General features: G+C 40.1%; 1 protein-coding gene across 3 annotated transcripts; it reads left to right on the top strand.

The window, feature by feature from the left end:
* Positions 1–526: 526 nt before the first annotated feature.
* On the top strand, positions 527–17798 carry aclyb (ATP citrate lyase b). Of its 3 annotated transcripts, XM_085416503.1 has the most exons (30): positions 527–683; positions 2236–2417; positions 2968–3090; positions 3904–3966; positions 5243–5433; positions 6031–6110; positions 6289–6419; positions 6618–6736; positions 6927–7063; positions 7355–7416; positions 7873–7990; positions 8116–8270; positions 8716–8809; positions 9046–9102; positions 9719–9748; positions 10675–10816; positions 11651–11819; positions 11902–12006; positions 12640–12836; positions 12975–13056; positions 13147–13257; positions 13352–13479; positions 13569–13662; positions 13756–13910; positions 14001–14151; positions 14336–14479; positions 14636–14749; positions 15506–15588; positions 16390–16466; positions 16548–17798. In XM_085416503.1, exons 2-30 carry the CDS (start codon positions 2259–2261, stop codon positions 16640–16642), a joined length of 3366 nt encoding a protein of 1121 aa, XP_085272629.1. In that variant the 5' UTR covers positions 527–683; positions 2236–2258; the 3' UTR covers positions 16643–17798. The 3 variants fall into 3 exon arrangements, with proteins under 3 accessions (XP_085272629.1, XP_085272630.1, XP_085272631.1); XM_085416504.1 differs by lacking the exon at positions 9046–9102; XM_085416505.1 differs by lacking the exons at positions 9046–9102; positions 9719–9748.
* The last annotated feature ends 145 nt before the right edge of the window (positions 17799–17943 follow it).

Genomic DNA, 17943 nt, shown 5'->3' with positions numbered 1-17943 from the left:
TTTGTTTACAACTCTGGTTTCACTGAGTGCTGAAGTGAAGCTCTGAAAAAAGGAGTGGTGTTAAGAAAGTTCCTCTTTCTTTTATAAGTTTCACAGGGACTTCTTTTTATAACGATCTATAAAAATTGGAGACATTCAAGCTTGTTGAAAGCTCCTCGGCACATTTTAAATCAAATAACCAGCTATAGAATGACTCGAATAAAACCCCCTTTTGGGTTTTTCTTTGTAAACTTTAACCAACGTGCTTTTCACCTTTGTTATTGATTTCAGACTTCCCTGGTAACTCCAAAGGAAGTAATTTTTAAAATCAATATTTATAAATATTGGCAAATTCAGATTTTTTTTACTATAACTATTTGTAGTGCAGGACCTAAAATAAGAGTTGTTTAAAGAGAAGCGGGGAGGGGGCGTCAATAACATTTTCTAGGTTGGCCAATTTTTTTAAAAAAATTTTTTTTAACAATGCCTTGGTCGTGACTGACGTCACCACGTGACCTGTTTTAAGCCAATCAGGCACTCGTAGAGACGTGTAATCGGTCGCCAGATTATGGTTCGACAGGAGCGGAGTGAGGTGGCAGGGACTGGCAGCAGTTGACTCCGGTATAATAAGAGCTGGCTGTTTAGCTGTGTCATTTTTTGGCCTGGACACGATCCTTCAAGAAGGTGTGATTGTCACTGACAAGGTAACAGCTTTCACTCAGCTACTTTCTACTCCAGCGTTAGCCAGCTCTTCTTTGTAGCCTTTAACTGGCAAGTGTCCGCACCAATGCGAGGCTACAGCAGTTAGCCGTAGTGTTAGTCTTCAGGGTAGCGGATGTGAGATGATGTGAGGGCTGTCTGCCAAAACTGCAGCAAAGTGCTAGCTCGGCAGAGCAAGAACAAGTATGGTCTTTATTGAAATTTTGCCCAATTGTTTTGCTTGAAAACAGCATATCTGAAGTGATGTGCTTTACTTTTTCAGTGATAAAAGCAAGCTAGCTTATCCTTGCATCATCCGCAGAGAGGGAGCATCCTCCTGTTTTATTCCTTATCGTGAAGGTTTTCGTACTGCATTTATTTCTTCTCTCCCGGAAGTTCTTTCTCTATTTACCCAGAGTGAGCTAGCTAAAGTTGTTGTCAGGCTTGCCTGGCTGGCTGGTTCAGGAGTGGGTGTGGTGGCTGCAACAGGAGCTTCATTCATAGGATAAGTGATGCTAACCCCTGAGTTCGTCTGACAGCAGCTGTGTCTGAAGCAGCACCCAACCCCCCTTGGTTGCCACTCTAACAGCTGCCATCAGGTCCAGCTTCTTCATCCCACAAGCCTGGACAGCACAACTAATTGCACGGCAAGGTAGCTTCATATAATACACTGGACCGGTGGATTAATCTGGCTAAATTCTGGACATCCGTCTCTAAAAGTGGAAGGATAGCCTGCTGTGATGAAGCTGTTAGATTTCTTGATTTCTCTAAGCGCTGCCCCTCCTTAGGTTACCAGAAGCTCAAATATAAACCACCATAAAATGTTATCAGTGACCCGGAGGTAGAGGCGATAAGATCCACGTAATCAAGGCTCATTACTGCTCATTACAACTTTGCTTGGTTGGTGGGTGACTTGGTAAATGTACAATTTTTAGGCTTATTAATGCATTTCTTTTTTTATACACCATAGTGTGCTGCATCTTATTATACTGAACTTTAGGCTATGAACCCAAAAAAACAGTCACCTAAATATTCATGATTGTGTATATTTGTGGTGAGGCAAAGTTGGTTGAGCACGCCCAACAACTTCCTGGGATGTTAAAACAGGAATGACAAGGTCATCAGTGCAGGCTGTTGTGATAATCCGTCACGTGTTTACTGTAAGATTGAGAAACGAGTTTGACTGAGAGCTTGTTTAGTATTTGGTTTATATACATTTTTGATTTTCTAATAACTTGGTTCTCTACTTTTGTGTTTAACTGCACTTAATCTGCAAAATAAGTCTTTTTAGATGTGTGCATACAGAATTTGACACTTATCATGGGCATGAAGGTCATGGTGTCATGGGCTTTTAATGGTTTATTTGAACTGCTCCTTCTCCACAGTGGAATTGTTTCTTTATTGACATACACCCCTACCAATATTTGGCTAAATGTCCTTTTGCAAGTTTTACCTAAACACTTTTGGTATCCATCAAAATGCACCTGTGCATTGTTTTAATTTTTAACTTAAGTTTGGACTCTATTCCCAGTTATCAGTTTTCGTCCTTTCCCAAAGGTCCTGCTCTATCCAGCGCTGCCATGTCGGCGAAGGCCATCTCAGAGCAGACAGGGAAAGAGCTGTTGTATAAGAACATCTGCACCTCGGCGGCCGTGCAGAACCGTTTCCATTATGCTAGTGTAACAGCTGAGACTGACTGGGCCCGCCTCACACAGGACCATTCATGGCTGCTGACAGAGGTAAGACTGTTTTTGTCCAGCTCATGAAGCCTGATTACAACCTTCAAAAGTTAATTTACCTACATGTGCTGTATTATAACAATCAGAGTGATTTGCATAGACTGTATAAAAGATGCACACAGCTTTCAGGTCTGAAAGGTGAAGCCATTTTGCACTGCCTTTAATGGTCACCAGGGACACATTAAAAACAATGCAGGTTTTAGACATTTTGCTATCACAGATTACAAAAGATTTAAAGTCCTAACCCTCGTTCTCAGTGTTTCAAAACAGGACTTTCACTCCAACCAGTGGGTTATGTCACATCAATCTTTTATAGTATCAGTGGTGACTGACTGGACACATCTGAAATGTGTCTGAACCTTTGCTGTGCCCATGTGTCAGTGCAACAACATGTCTGGCTCATGCGCTTCCGGTTTCGGCAGTTGATTGGCTCTCTCACAGCAGGGCTGGGAAACCCTACCCATCTTTATTGTTTCTACCATAGTCATACCACACTATCATACCAAAAAAAAAAAACAAGTGTGTCCTGTTTCTTTGCTCATCCCAAAAGAGGCTGGTGGTGAAGCCAGATCAACTGATAAAGCGGCGCGGGAAGCTCGGCCTAGTGGGCATCAACAAGGACCTGCAGGGCGTCCGGGAGTGGCTCAAAGACCACCTAATGAAGGAGACAACTGTGAGTTAACTGTACTCTCTCTTAGTGAGCATAAAACCCAGCCATGACTGTCTTTGTGGCAATAAAGCAAATCCACGTGCTGCAGTAGTTGGAACCACGAGAAACACATTGCATCATTTTCTGAGGAGGTATTTGATTCGAATGCAGTGACTGTTGCTAAGTAGAACATGACTGACGTGCTGTTCATGTTTAAAACGTCATCAACCAGAACCATATGTGAGGATGACTTTGCTTTGCTAATACAGGGCTGTTGTTGAGCAAGTTAGTTCAACATTTTTGTGAGATGATCAAGTGTCTTTTTTTTTTTTTTTTTTTTTTCTTTCCCTGCTCTGTGTGTCTAAATACACTTGCTGCATTGTCCTCACACAGTAAAGTTACTCTGAACCTAGATTAACTGGTTATTTATCTGTCTTGAACAGCCAGAGCTGGCAAGTCTTTAAATAAATCAACATTTAAAAAAGTAATCCTCACAGAAACTGTAGTATTAATACTATATTTGGTCTCTGAAACACCACAAAGGATCCTCATTTTGATATGAGAAGCACATGGAGGATTTTGCCTCAGTTGCCCTGCTGCTGCCTGTTTTTATTTGATATTATTTGCCCTTCTCTACTCGTAATAAGCTATTTGGATGTGAAATGGATGAACTAGAACTTTGAAGGTAGTTTGTAACGATGACAAGACCTAGTAAATGACAGGTCAATTTACATTTTTTTTTATGTTATTCTTAAAGTTTTACTTTCACTTTAATATATAATACATGTAGTTTTCCTCTCAGTGTAGTGTTTGTGACCAGGTGTTTTTCTTGAATAGGTGGGAAAGGCAAAGGGTGTGCTGAAGAACTTCCTCATTGAGCCATTTGTCCCACACACACAGGTAATGTATGCCAGTATCTTGTCTTTCAGTCTAACACTCTCTAAGCTCCTCAGTTTGGAGAAGTTTTGTGGAGCAGTTCAATTTGTGTCATCAGTGGTTATTTCTTCTGTTGTAACTTGAATTTGCTGAATGGTCTACGGTTTCTGTGGTCTCAACTTCACAGCTAATCCCTTCTTGTCATGTCTTGTGTCTTGTCAGCAGGACAGATCCTGTATTTACATAAATGTTTTATTTTAATTAAGATTTGGTATCATTCTGAATTTCCCTGTTCAAACCAGGTTGTCACAGCAATATATAGTTAAGCTCAAAAGTTATGGTTATTTTTAGTTTAAAGTATTGTGTAATGGTAACTTTTAGTGTCCCTTTACACTTTCGTAGAGGTAGCCTTAAACTTCTATCACACGTGTACTTTGCACCTTTTGTATTAAGAGCCAATGTGATATTTCCTGCAGCTGCCCTCAAAGAATTCTGAGCAGAATGAAAGTATTGCATCACAGGACCTCTGATGTGAGAAGAATTTGTAAAAAATAGCTTCCTTTATTTTAAATGAAGCACACTGCTGCATCCTGTCAGACTGAAAGAGGAAAATGGGAATCAAATTCTTATACAAATCTGCTGACGATGTTGGCAGGTCATCAGCTGGGGTCATGTCTGACCCGGATTATCCTCCCCCCAGATGATTAATTAAATTACCTTGTGGCGTTTAAAAAAAAATTGGTCTGTAGGAAAACCCTTCATACCTACTTTAGAGAGTATTTCTTGATTTTTATTTTTATTTTTTTTTATTTTTTCCCCCTTGGTGTGCTGTGCTTCTTTAAATATATAGTAATAATTGATAAGCCCCAAGTCTGATAAAACTTAATTGCAGTGGAAAGTCAAGTTATTGTTGTTGTTGTTGTGGTAATAAATAATAAACCAAACTACAAGAATCAGTTCCTCAGACTGGGATCTCCGTTGCCTCAGCCATTCTCATCAAATCCTCTCAGAAAAATGAAAAGGAGTAGAATGACTTAACCAGGATCAGTGCTTCCTGGTTGACCCAGTCGATCTAGGACCTTATAAGTGAGAACAAGCTCCAAGTTATGTGTGTTCTGTCTGTAGGTCAGTGTGCATTTGATTAGTTTGTTGATTTTTCTTAATAATTTCTCGCAGAGAACTGAATGTTGAAACCACTTGTTGGCCTTATGTAAATATTGCGCAGCATTTCCAAACAAAATCAGTAAAGACGTATTTGCGTGTCCTTGCATGTGGCTGAACTCCCTGTTTACTCACTCAGGAGGAAGAGTTTTATGTATGCATCTATGCCACACGTGAGGGCGACCACGTGCTTTTCCACCACGAGGGAGGAGTGGAGGTGGGTGACGTGGATGCCAAGGCCCAGAAGCTGATGGTTCCAGTGGATGGCAAGCTCACTGAGGACCTAGTCAAAGAGCAACTGCTTACACAAGTTCCCGACGACAAGAAGGAGTACGGAAACCTTTTTCTAAAATTGTCTTTATTATTTAAAGACATATAAATTTCATTATTTAAATATTCTTTTTAAGTATAAAACAAATGGTGACATTTGAATCTGAGTCATTTTGTGCTTTGAACCTAATTGGATCACTTAGTAGTTCACAGTAGTAGTAGTTAGTGATCAGGCTCTCTGTTAAAACACAGAGACATTTGAGCAGAGATGTGATTAGCCAGATATTGAATGAAATATAGAAAATAATACAGGAATAACTGTAAAATCGCAGTATATTTAGTTTTCGCACCTTCTTGTTGCTTTTTATTTTCTTTCTTAACCAAAGAGGCTCTCTGTATTCAGAAAATCTTTTATCCTTTGCTGTTTTGACCTTGACTGTTTAGCTTCTTTTATGTAAACTTAGCAGTGTGCTAAGTAAATACTCTTATCTCTTTTAAACAATACAAACTAGAAAGAAACATAAAAGATACTCTCTAAGTATTCAGCGTGGCTGCTTAGCAATACTCTACCATTTTGTTCTTGCCTAGTGAGACACAAAGCTTCACAAAAGTTCTCTTATGTGCTGATTAAGTCTAATTTTGTTTCCCTTCTCACAGTGTTTTGGCCAGTTTTATAGTCGGCCTCTTCAACTTGTATGAGGACCTCTACTTTACCTACCTTGAAATCAACCCTCTTGGTAAAGCTCTTTTATTCTGAAATATTACACTCTGCTCATTATGTATTGCAGAAACAAAAATGCTGATTTAAAAAAAAATAAAAAATAAAAAATAAAAATCTAGATTGCTACCATGCTATGTTAGTAATTCATTGGTGGAAAACATACAAATTAACTCAAAATTTCTGCCTTTTCACAGTCGTCAATCAAGACGGAGTATATGTCCTTGACATGGCAGCCAAGATTGATGGCACAGCGGATTATATCTGCAAGGCTAAATGGGGGGACCTTGAGTTTCCTCCACCCTTTGGCAGAGAGGCGTACCCTGAGGTGAGATTTGAAGAGCTGTAATTGGACAGGCTGTTTGTTTATAGTTCTCTGGATCCTTTAATTTTCACTGATTTGATTTAAAATGTGACTTTAACTTAGATCTACTCATATGTACAATGATTGGTCAGTCCATTTCTCCATCCTTGTGCACTTACTGACCACAGTTTGGTATTCACCACTCTGTCTTGTTACTTGTAGGAGGCCTACATAGCTGATCTGGATGCAAAGAGTGGTGCAAGTCTGAAGCTGACCCTGCTGAATCCCCGAGGCAGGATCTGGACCATGGTGGCCGGAGGAGGTGCTTCTGTTGTCTACAGGTAGTCCATCACATACAGCATACATTTGAACTCTATACCACTTCTTTGCCTTTATGGCTTGAAGTTTCAAAGCTTGTTAGACTGAAGTTTTGCTTTCTAACAAACCCCAGCTTGACTTTTCTGTTGCCAGCTTAATATTTTTTTTAAGGTTAATTACAGCTGATAGAATCGCATCATTTCTCTTCTTCAGCGACACCATCTGCGATCTGGGTGGGGTGGACGAGCTGGCTAATTATGGCGAGTACTCAGGCGCACCCAGTGAACAGCAGACCTACGACTACGCAAAAACCATCTTGTCTCTCATGACACGTGAAAAACATCCTCTAGGTGGGTGAAGCCTGGACTTGATTACATTAGAGCTTATTTTCCTGAACGGGATGAAAAGCTGGTGGGAGGAGGAGGCTACAACTGTCAGATAAAGTCTGCGTTTGTTTGCTGTGTCCTTGAAGTGTAGAACTACTTGGTGGATCCTTCCTCTGCTGTGTGAGCTAATTGTGCTGCTTCGGTGTGACACACTGTTCACTATGTGGGGAGTTGCCAGCAATAGACTTCATGTATGTTACTCGGGTGTTGAATTTCAGTCATGAGCATTTCGTAACACCTTTCCTTATCCTACAGGGAAAGTGCTGATCATTGGAGGAAGCATTGCAAACTTCACCAACGTAGCAGCCACATTCAAGGTGAAACGCACTGATATTTATGATATTTATCTGAAAATCTTCTGCACAGTTATAAAGAATCACTGTAATGTTTAAAGAGGAAAAAATGGCTTATACACAATATTTAATTTCTTAAACTTTGAAAGAATGATGTCACTGTATTTTCAGCAAGTCCTGAATTAGCAGAGATTTGTGTTATGTGTAATATCAAAACATTTATACCCATAGCTGCTCATACATGCAATACACAAACTAGACTGGTTCCTAATTTATGTTCAGAAACATGTTAAGGCAGTGTTAGCCCTACCTGCCTTAACATGTTTTCTCAGATTACTTTAAAATCTGAAGGCAGGTCAGAGTAGAAAGCCATACTAATGCTTTGAATTATTAAATGGTCTCAATAAAATTTCACTCTTCCTGGTTGATATACTTGTACTTTTTGTGCATAACAAAGCTGATCTGCTTGTCCTTCCTCAGGGCATTGTCAGGGCCATTAAAGATTACCAAGGCCCTCTGAAGGAACACGAGGTCACCATTTTTGTTCGACGTGGCGGTCCAAACTACCAAGAGGGACTCAGGGTGATGGGGGAAGTAGGTGAGTAAGACTGGACTAATACTCGGGCCTAACTCGTGAAATACATGACATCCATCCAGTATACATCCAAGTCGAGTTCTTGGATCTAGATTAAGGAGCTTTTTTTCTTTTTTTTTTCTATGCAGGGAAGACCACAGGGATCCCCATTCATGTGTTTGGAACTGAAACCCATATGACTGCCATTGTTGGGATGGCACTGGGCCACCGACCAATCCCTAACCAGCCCCCGATGGACGCCCATACAGCCAACTTTCTCCTCAATGCTAGCAACAGTGCAGCGGTATAATTATTCACTAATTCTTGGGTCAATATCGGATGGTGTGTCAGTCAGTGCCCACTCTCTTAAACAAATTAGATGTTAGATGGGGTTTTGTTATAAGTTAAACAGTAAGTGGTTCACACAAGTACATTTCAGTGTTTGAGAAAGGAGAAGAAAAGGGTTATTGCTCAAAATGACATGTATTTATACTGTAGTTGTCTCCATAATGCAGGGTCATGACTAGCAAAAGGGTGTAACCTAAATTGGATTTATTTACTTTATATGCAATTGAGAGTGACGTGTTTAAACACAGTTTAAGCTCGTTTAGCGCCTCTATAGTGTGTGTGTTAGCTGTATGAACTTATGACCTCGTTGGGGGTGAAGCCACTGTTTCTAACTATGCTATGCATGCTCTTTGGTAACCTCTGTCAGCCTGTCCTGTAAATCTTTCCCTTTTCTTTGCCAGACTCCAGCTACAACAAGGACTGCTTCATTCTCCGAGCCCAAGTCGCCCACTGATACCTCCCCGGCCAAGAAGTGTAAAGCAGGGCTTCCAACAGGTAACGAACAGTCATTCATGCTGAACTGCTTCCTATCAGCAAGAGCCCATATTTACTCATGCACCTCTGCTTTTTTTTTTTTTTTTTTTTTTTCCTTTTTTCCCCTCTCATCCTGGCTTCTCCTTTCCTGCTGAAATACCACCACCAATATTCTGCAATTTATTTTCCTTCTCTTTTCCTCCTTTTCTTATTTCACACCAACTTACATCCGCCCTTTTCATGCTTGTTTCTCTAAGACTCGCTCCATTCTATACTGTGGCCTCTGAAGAATGTGGTCACAGGCGATTGGAAAGGTAAGTGATAGGTGTGCCATGGCCTCACTGCTCTGGGCTTCCTACACATTCATCACTGGTTTGAACTTTTCCCCCCTTGTTTGCTGCTCACCTTTCTAGTCTTGGTGTATATGAAGGACGTATGTTCACATCACATCAGGGCATCATATTCTTATGAATGCTGCATACTTTTTTTAATATGCTTTTTTTTTTTTTTTTTTACTTTTTATAATGAGTATGGTTTGTAATAAAAACTAGAAATTAAGTTTAAGCATATTGGGGTTTTTTTTGTTTTTTTCTAAGGCCTCTTCACACTGGATTTTGTGTTCTTTAGGATTAGTAGTGTTGAAGTCAAAAGCAGCCATGCAAACATGAAGTTTTGATTACTTAACTAAACTGTTCATATTGCCTTTTACAGCAGTACAGTAAAGGCATGCTCCATAGCAGCTGAGCACTGCATGGTCTCTTCCTCTGCTGTGCTTCTAACGCAGTGTTTTCAGTGATGACACATGGTTGCAAAAATGCGGTGAAGTGTGTTGAGTGAATAACTTGCAGCAAAGACTCAATTTTTGTTCTCTTCTTGTGTTTGTGCCTGTTTTTTGTTGTATTTTGTGTTTCCGTCCTGTGGGTGTCACAGAAGCTCAAGCCTCTTCAGGCTGCAGCGGAGGTATGGAAGGGTGTGAAAAACCTGTTTTCCTGCCCTCTCCGTCCTTTGTCCCTCTGCTTTCCCCTCTAACGTTTATCTTCTTTACACTCTTATGGCTTACTCGTTTGACACTGCCTTGTAATCATTATTTTAAAAAACGTAAAGCAAAAACCTTGAGCTATAACTGTTAGTAGAAGTTCAAGACGCAGGCGCAAGAATCAGTTCTGTATTTAAAATATTCTGCACATCTCAGAGATGTAACGACAGAAGGCAGAGAGAGAGACTTGGAAGGACTGGAATAAGTTTGAGAATGTATTTTTACTAAACAGTAAGAGTTTTAAAGCACATGCACTAACGTGATCTCTGCTTTCAAGAATTTGTTTTTCAAATTTTTCAGATGCTCTGAACCTTTCTTTGTAATGTAATCATTACAAAAAATTTGATCTTTATCGGCAGTCAAGGATCTGTCAGACAGTATTTTATATTTCCATGTGGCAACATACCACAGATAGCACTCTAGTCTTTTGCCGAATACTTCACTTTGAAAATGATGGCCGTATACTGCCAGCAATGGAGGAAGTGAAGTTGCTGGTTTTCTTATCCGGGGTAAAAAATGGCAGCTGCATATGTGGTGTCCATATTCTTTTCATGCAAATGTCCTAGTTTTTAATGATGTTACATTGCAAATTAATGTTGTTAACGCTGTGGCTTGGAGAGAGCGGACAAAATAAATCGTGCAGATCCTGTGTGGGGTGGTATTTTTCTCTTCCTGGTCCATCTGTCCTCAGTGAATCCTGTCTTTATTCTAATTCTTACCATCCCCATTCCTGCTGTTTCCCTGAGCCAGAATTCCCTCTTCATCTGTGAATGGGTTTTAGTTCAGTTTCCACTTCTGACTTGTCTCTGTGTAATTTTTTTTTTTTTCTTCTTTTTTTTCTTCCTCTCAGCTAAAGCAACCACTCTCTTCAGAAAAAACACCAAGACCATTGTTTGGGGCATGCAGACACGCGCCGTGCAAGGCATGCTGGACTTTGACTACGTATGCTCCCGGGAAGAACCCTCTGTGGCAGCCATGGTCTACCCCTTCACGTAGGTTGCGCTATTTCCCTCTGAATTAAATTAGAAGAGTGTGACTGTAGAATACTAAATAGAGTTAACTGCACAAATCAAATGATTTTTTTTTTCTCTCTCTGCTCGAAATCTCTAAATCTACTCTTGCTGGTGTTTAGTTGTTTCTGTTTTTATCTTTGTCATATTTGTAAAATACTGAGCCTTTTTCTAAAAGCGTATTATCAGTTTAGGCAGATTGTAAGTCGTGTACACATACAATAAAGGCTTATAACCTTCCATGTTTCCAAGTGGCAAATTCTTGTAGAACATCTTAAGCTGCTTAAGTCTTCCCAATGTTCCTCTGTATCTGTAAGCCACTTTGCAACCCACTTTAAGCCCAGCTCTTCCTTCTGATCTGTCAGAGTTTGTCAGTGTTGTCCGTTGCCATTGTCTGATCTGTGCTGCATGGGCATCGCCTTTCCTCACCTATAGAGGTGTCCATATAGTAAGTGATTCACAGTGATGCAGCAACCAAAAACCAGACTTATCAATTGAGCTGAATTTGAGTTAAACTTCTGTTTTCAATAGGAAGCCCCAAACACAAATGATAAACCTTTAATTGACAGGGTTTAAGGAACTGACAAGAATTCATTTTGCAGTTGCAAAGTATCCATTAGTTGTACTGAATGGAGTTGGGGAGTGTTATTGAATTTTATTGTTTTATTTATATTTTGATATTGCTAGGGATGATGCAATGATCGGGGACCATTCTTAATTTTGTTGTTCCTGTGACAATGACAAAGTTTCTGATTTTACTGCTGTGTTTCGAAAAGTTCTTCATATTTTGCTGATATGTTTCTGTTTGTTGCTCAGCGGAGATCACAAGCAGAAGTTTTACTGGGGCCACAAAGAGATCCTGCTGCCGGTCTATAAGAACATGGCCGATGCCATGAAGAAGCACCCCGAGGTAGACGTCCTGATCAGCTTTGCTTCGCTGCGCTCTGCCTTTGACAGCACAGTGGAAGCCATGCAGTACCCACAGGTATGAAGAGCGACTGTACAGTGTGTTGAGCTTCCACTAAAATTTTTCAGAGTGGACCCAGTTTATTTAATTGTGTTTTCAGATTCACACCATCGCCATCATAGCCGAGGGCATCCCCGAAGCTCTGACTAGGAAGGTGATAAAGATGGCTGACGAGAAAGGAGTCACCATCATTGGCCCTGCCACGGTACAGAGCTTCATCCCCCTGAACATCTTTGTTAAAAACATTTACACTCCTGCAGTCCTGCGTGCTGCACAACAACATTGAATATTTAGTATTTACTGCTGTTTACACTTAGCTAGATTAATGTGATGGTGTTGTGTTTAGTATGTTGCTTTGTTTTTTTGTTTTTTTTTGCTTGTTTTCTATTCTTCTCTCAACAGGTGATCCAGGAGATTTTTATTTTTCTCCCCCCCCTTTCTCACTGTCCCTCTCCCCTTCTGTTTTTCCTTTCCTTCCTCTTTCTTTCTCCCTTTCCTATCCCTCACTCATGTCTGTCCCGTCTGTAACATCTGAAAATAAAATATAATAAATAATAAAAACAAAGATGGACCAATACGGCAATGCCACGATGATCCATTTGGCAAAGTAAATCCATTGGGTATCCTTGTTGGTCTTCAGACAACAATTCTGATGGCTAAAGAACCAAATGGGACAGGCAAAAAAAAGGAAAAAAAAAACAAAAAACATTTACACTCATCATTAACACGGCTATAAGTTTATAGACTGTAGTGTGGTATTTAATAGCCCAGCTAAAAGGGCTATTAAATCTTTCTGGTAAACATGGTGGATTAAATGCAGATTATTCTTGTTAAATAGGTTGGTGGCATCAAGCCAGGCTGTTTTAAGATTGGCAACACAGGCGGTATGCTGGACAACATCCTGGCTTCTAAACTTTACCGTCCCGGAAGTGTGGCGTATGTGTCGCGCTCTGGGGGAATGTCCAACGAGCTGAACAACATCATCTCACGCACTACAGATGGCGTCTATGAAGGGGTGGCCATCGGAGGAGACAGGTACAAAAACTTAATTGCAGATCATTTACTTGAGAGAATTTTTTTTCATTTAAAAAAAAAAAAAAATGCATAAATCAATTCTTGACCAAAAAAAGATTCTAGTTCCAGAAATGAGTGCTTACGTTTCTCTCTGTCCAGATATCCAGGCTCGACCTTCATGGACCACGTCCTACGTTATCAGGACACTCCAGGAATTAAGATGATTGTTGTACTGGGAGAGGTGGGAAGCATTTAATATCTAAATTATTTGGTGTGTGCTACTTGTACTAAATAGAATCTTGTTTTTAATATGTCCTTTACTTTGACACAGATTGGTGGAACAGAGGAGTACAAGATCTGCCAGGGCATCAAGGAAGGCAGGATAACAAAACCTGTGGTCTGCTGGTGCATTGGAACCTGCGCCACCATGTTTGCCTCAGAGGTCAGTTAGCTCTGGAAATCCTGGCTTTGGATTTTATTGCTGCTCTTACCTGGAAGAAATTTTTTCCAGTAATATGTTTTACTGCCATCTTCAGGTTCAGTTTGGCCATGCAGGAGCTTGTGCCAACCAGGCTTCAGAGACAGCGGTGGCCAAGAACCAGGCTCTGAGGGATGCTGGAGCTTATGTACCAAAGAGCTTTGATGAGCTGGGTGACGTCATCAAGTGAGAAATACTTTTCATGCTAATTTCCTTAAGTTTGGAACTGACAGGTTTCCGGGTTCCTCACTGTTATTGTGTTTGTGGTGAAACAGGACTGTGTATGATGAATTAGTGGCCAATGGTACCATCGTTCCTGCCCAGGAGGTTCCTCCCCCAACAGTACCTATGGATTATTCCTGGGCCCGGGTAAGAACTTTATAATAGTCCTTTGTAAACTTAGAAGCCAAGAAATACTGGATATAATGGTTATTTGTGGAATTTGTTGGGGTTTTTTTCCAGGAGTTGGGCCTGATTCGTAAGCCAGCCTCATTCATGACAAGCATCTGTGACGAGCGAGGCCAGGAGCTCATCTATGCTGGCATGTCCATCACTGAGGTCTTCAGAGAAGAGATTGGTATAGGAGGAGTGCTAGGATTGCTCTGGTTCCAGCGCAGGTCAGTATGATGTCAAGAACACTGTTAGTTGTTAAGAATGTAGGATCAATTTCACACTTTTTTTTTTTTTTTTTTTTTTTCTCTGTTTAGGTTACCACGCTACGCCTGCCAGTTCATTGAAATGTGCCTGATGGTGACTGCTGATCATGGGCCTGCAGTCTCCGGCGCTCACAACACGATTGTCTGTGCTCGTGCGGGCAAAGACCTTATCTCAAGCCTCACATCCGGCCTGCTCACCATCGTCAGTACTGCTCACATATTGATCAGTCATTGATCATGTCATCTTTTGTTGTTGTAGTTTTTTTTTTTTTTTCCCCCCCCCAAATCTATCTTGTATTTTATGAGCTGCTCAGCTGACAGCATGATTTCTGACAAACTGGCCATAATGTTACGGAATTGAAACGCAATTTATTCCTAAAAATCAGGGGGACCGTTTCGGAGGTGCTCTGGATGCGGCTGCAAAGCAGTTCAGCAAGGCATTTGACAGCGGCATGATCCCCATGGAGTTTGTCAACAAGATGAAGAAGGATGGCAAGCTGATTATGGGTATCGGCCACAGGGTCAAATCAGTAAGCAACACTCTTTATACAATAAACAGTGCTCTAATCTGTAAATGAGCCTTTTATTTATCAGTGTTTTGACTCGTATTTGTTAATTGCTTCTTCTGAGTTTGATTAAGATGGACACGCAGCCATTGTTTTAAATGGAGTTTGATTCGGTTTCAGATCAACAACCCAGACATGCGAGTGCAGATTCTGAAGGACTTTGTGAAGCAGAATTTCCCTTCCACCCAGCTGCTTGACTACGCCCTCGATGTAGAAAAGATCACCACCTCTAAGGTATTTTACACAGAGTGAAGTAGACGATGGAAACTTGTGTGTACAAGCAAAACAGTGAAATGATGAAATGAAATGGCAACAGAAAGCTGCTACATCTAAAGAACCTGATGACTGCTTTGACATTCAGGATTCAGAGATTGGGCTTTGCTGTCAAATAATTTGGTTAAACACTTTGAACAGAAGATTTTTCATTTATTTTTACAGCAGGCAAGCAATTATTCTCAGTTTTCTGCACAGGTGACCACACCTGCAAATTCCATGATTGACAGTGGAATGTAACCAGAACGAAGACCTGGATTTTATAGTTCTATAAATAATATTAAACATTAATCAGGCTTTTTAATCTCATTTAACACTTTTTGTTCTAATTTGTGCTGTTATTCAGGGGCGTGTGTCAGAACCCACACCCAATGAAAACTTGTTATATATTTTTTTAATTCAATTTAACCAGGAAATTCAACTGTTGAGCTTTTAGACTCTGCCAAGATGGAGAGAAATAACTTTTTTTTTTTTTTTGATAGTGGGTGAAGCTGCAGCTACCAGAGAAAACCTGTGACATACAAACACCATAGCAGAAGGTCCTGAACATTCTTTGTGAGGCAACAGCGATAACCTCTGAGCCACTATTAGATCCAATAAAAAGATTGATAAGATCTAGAAGAGGCTGTGTGCTCTCTGCAGCTTTGGACTGCAAGTCCTTTCCTCAATTTCATGTTAAAATAACATTCAAGCATTTTGATTTATTTTTTTTCCCAGAAACCCAACCTGATCCTAAATGTAGATGGCTTTATTGGTGTTGCCTTCGTGGACATGCTTAGAACTTGTGGAGGCTTCACACGGTAAGAATACGAGACGGCATCGTGAGGTGTTACTTCTGTAAGCTTTGGTGCGTGTGCTTTGATTGGATGGATCTTATCACCAATATCTGTTTGGGTTTTTTTTTGTTTTAATTACAGCATTACAAAAAAGAGAAATACTGTATAAAGAAATGGAAGCCAATAATAAAAGGGGCAGACAAAATGTGCATGGATTTGCACTTTTAATATCCCTTCATTTCCCTTCTCCCCCCCCCCCCCCCCTCCCTTTTCTTATCTCCCTCTCCTCCTCCTTTCCTTCCCTCCCTCCGGCCATCTTTCCCTTCCTTAGATGGAATTACGCAAAAGTGTTATATGAGCATGTAAACACATGGCCAGGGATGATTCAAGTATTACACTTATTAAATTTGTCAAAATGAATATGCAGTGGGGAGAAATAGAACAGTAAGAAAATCAGATAAATAGATGAATAAATAGAGACACCACTACAGGGGCCACGTGTTGTTAGTATTCCTGCTCTTTTAGATTGGCACTCTAAGGTAGTGTAAACGAAATGTAATGAGTAAAAAGAGAAGAATACTACGAAATATTATCGGTGTCAATATTATCACTGGGTGTTACAGGAAGCCTGTAGTTGTTAACAGAAACCATAATAAACACTCTGATATGCTTACAGCTACATTATTTAGATTTAACCAAAAGTGCATGTTATTCGATGGCTTGTGGAGAATTCAGATGGCTGAGATGCAATGTCTGCACTGTTGCTGTGTGTCGTGGGGACACTGTCCAGTATTGTTTCTCACATGAATGTTGAACTGTCTCCAGAGACGAGGCTGACGAGTTTGTGGAGATCGGTGCACTAAATGGGATCTTTGTCCTCGGCCGTAGCATGGGCTTCATTGGTGAGTTCCCTTTAAAATGGAGCCATGATATTCTCTGTGACAACCTTTAAAACGGTCTCTAACCTGAGTTTGTTTTGTTAGGCCATTACCTGGATCAGAAGAGGCTGAAACAGGGTCTGTACCGCCACCCATGGGATGACATCTCCTACGTGCTCCCTGAACACATGTCCATGTAATTCCCTTGTCACAGAATGGAAATCGCTTCCAGACGAAGATGTCAGGCGGTATTACACATCTCATGTAACTTGTATCTCCTCTCTAGTTATGATAGCAGCTGCCAAGGGGGGTGGAACTGGGCAGGGTTACTTTGGAAAGTGGGAAGTACTGTTTTTCTGAGGAACCTGGGTAGAAGTTTTCAATCTAGTTTTTATGGAGGAAAAAGGGGAAGTATATTTCTAGGCTCAGTTTTTGAGAACTAATTTAAAAGGTCTGAGATGTAACTTGTTTAGTTTTTAACAAAGAGCCACACCAATGCAAATCTTAGCTGCAGGAGCACAAAATCACTTGGTACACAGAGTCAAAATTGAGAGATGGTTATGCTTAGTTGGGTATAGGAGCAAGATCCAAGCAAAATTTCAGTCCTTAATCCTGCAATGCATAGTCCGCATAGTAACCTCTGTTAATGGCTGCAAAGCATTTTTTTAAAATACTTAATCTGCCTGGTTTAGACCACAAGAAAAGGTGCTTAAATGTGCTTTCTGGCTTTCCGAGTGCTGCAAATTAGTTTAAACACTAGATCCCTTTTTAAACTCCTTCACCATGATTCACTCCTAACAAAAAATAGTCAATCTCATCCCAAATTAAACCAAAGTTATTTTAGGGTGTTTTGTTTATTTAATTAAAAAAAAGAAAGGGGGAAAAAAAAGCAAGATGCAGTGGTAGATGGTACAAATGTCATGAAAAGGATACATCATTATGGAAATGAGAGGAATTAGACACAAGTCAGGAGTCTCTCCACCATTTGCCTTTCATGAAACCAGCCCGGGTTATAGTTAAGTTAATCAGTTTGTTAGTATTCTAATAACTGTAGAAAAAAGGAAGCTGTAGACTCATCAAGAAGAGGCGAACAAATGCTTCATGAATGAGCCCTGTGAGTCTGGAAAGCCTCTTTTGGTGAGGGACCATGAAAGCAGTTTGCTTTACTTTGGAAACTTACAGCACATAATCCGGATGTTCTCCAACTTCCAGTAAAAACTCACAACACTCTGTAACAGCCCACTGTAATGTCTGCTGTGCTTAATCTGTTTTTATTTAAATGTGAAAAAAGCTTTTTTTGTTTTGTAATATGCTGTCATAAAGTAGTAAAATAAAGAACTTATTGTTTTTCTTTTATTTTGTCATCTTTTATTTATTTATTTTTATTTTATTTATTTTTTTACTTAGAAGAAAGTTTACTTTCCTCTTGAATGGAAAATCCTTAAACTTAATTCTGAACATTTATCTCTAACATGGGCAGTAATTACATTTAAATACAAAG

This window comes from Rhamphochromis longiceps, linkage group LG8 (genome assembly GCF_057381845.1).
Source record: "Rhamphochromis longiceps isolate RC_006_pf linkage group LG8, R_longiceps_female_GT1.1, whole genome shotgun sequence".
In the NCBI taxonomy this organism is placed as follows: domain Eukaryota; kingdom Metazoa; phylum Chordata; class Actinopteri; order Cichliformes; family Cichlidae; genus Rhamphochromis; species Rhamphochromis longiceps.
Note: the sequence above shows the minus strand (reverse complement) of the source record. Positions and strands in the feature narration are given on the sequence as shown.

Bases quoted from the DNA above. Each gene is read 5' to 3' on its own strand.
- aclyb (XM_085416503.1), top strand. From the start codon at position 2,259: ATGTCGGCGAAGGCCATCTCAGAGCAGACAGGGAAAGAGCTGTTGTAT. The intron at 7,417-7,872 runs GTGAAACGCACT...GTCCTTCCTCAG, and splicing joins ACGTAGCAGCCACATTCAAG to GGCATTGTCAGGGCCATTAA. The intron at 8,271-8,715 runs GTATAATTATTC...TTTCTTTGCCAG, and splicing joins ATGCTAGCAACAGTGCAGCG to ACTCCAGCTACAACAAGGAC.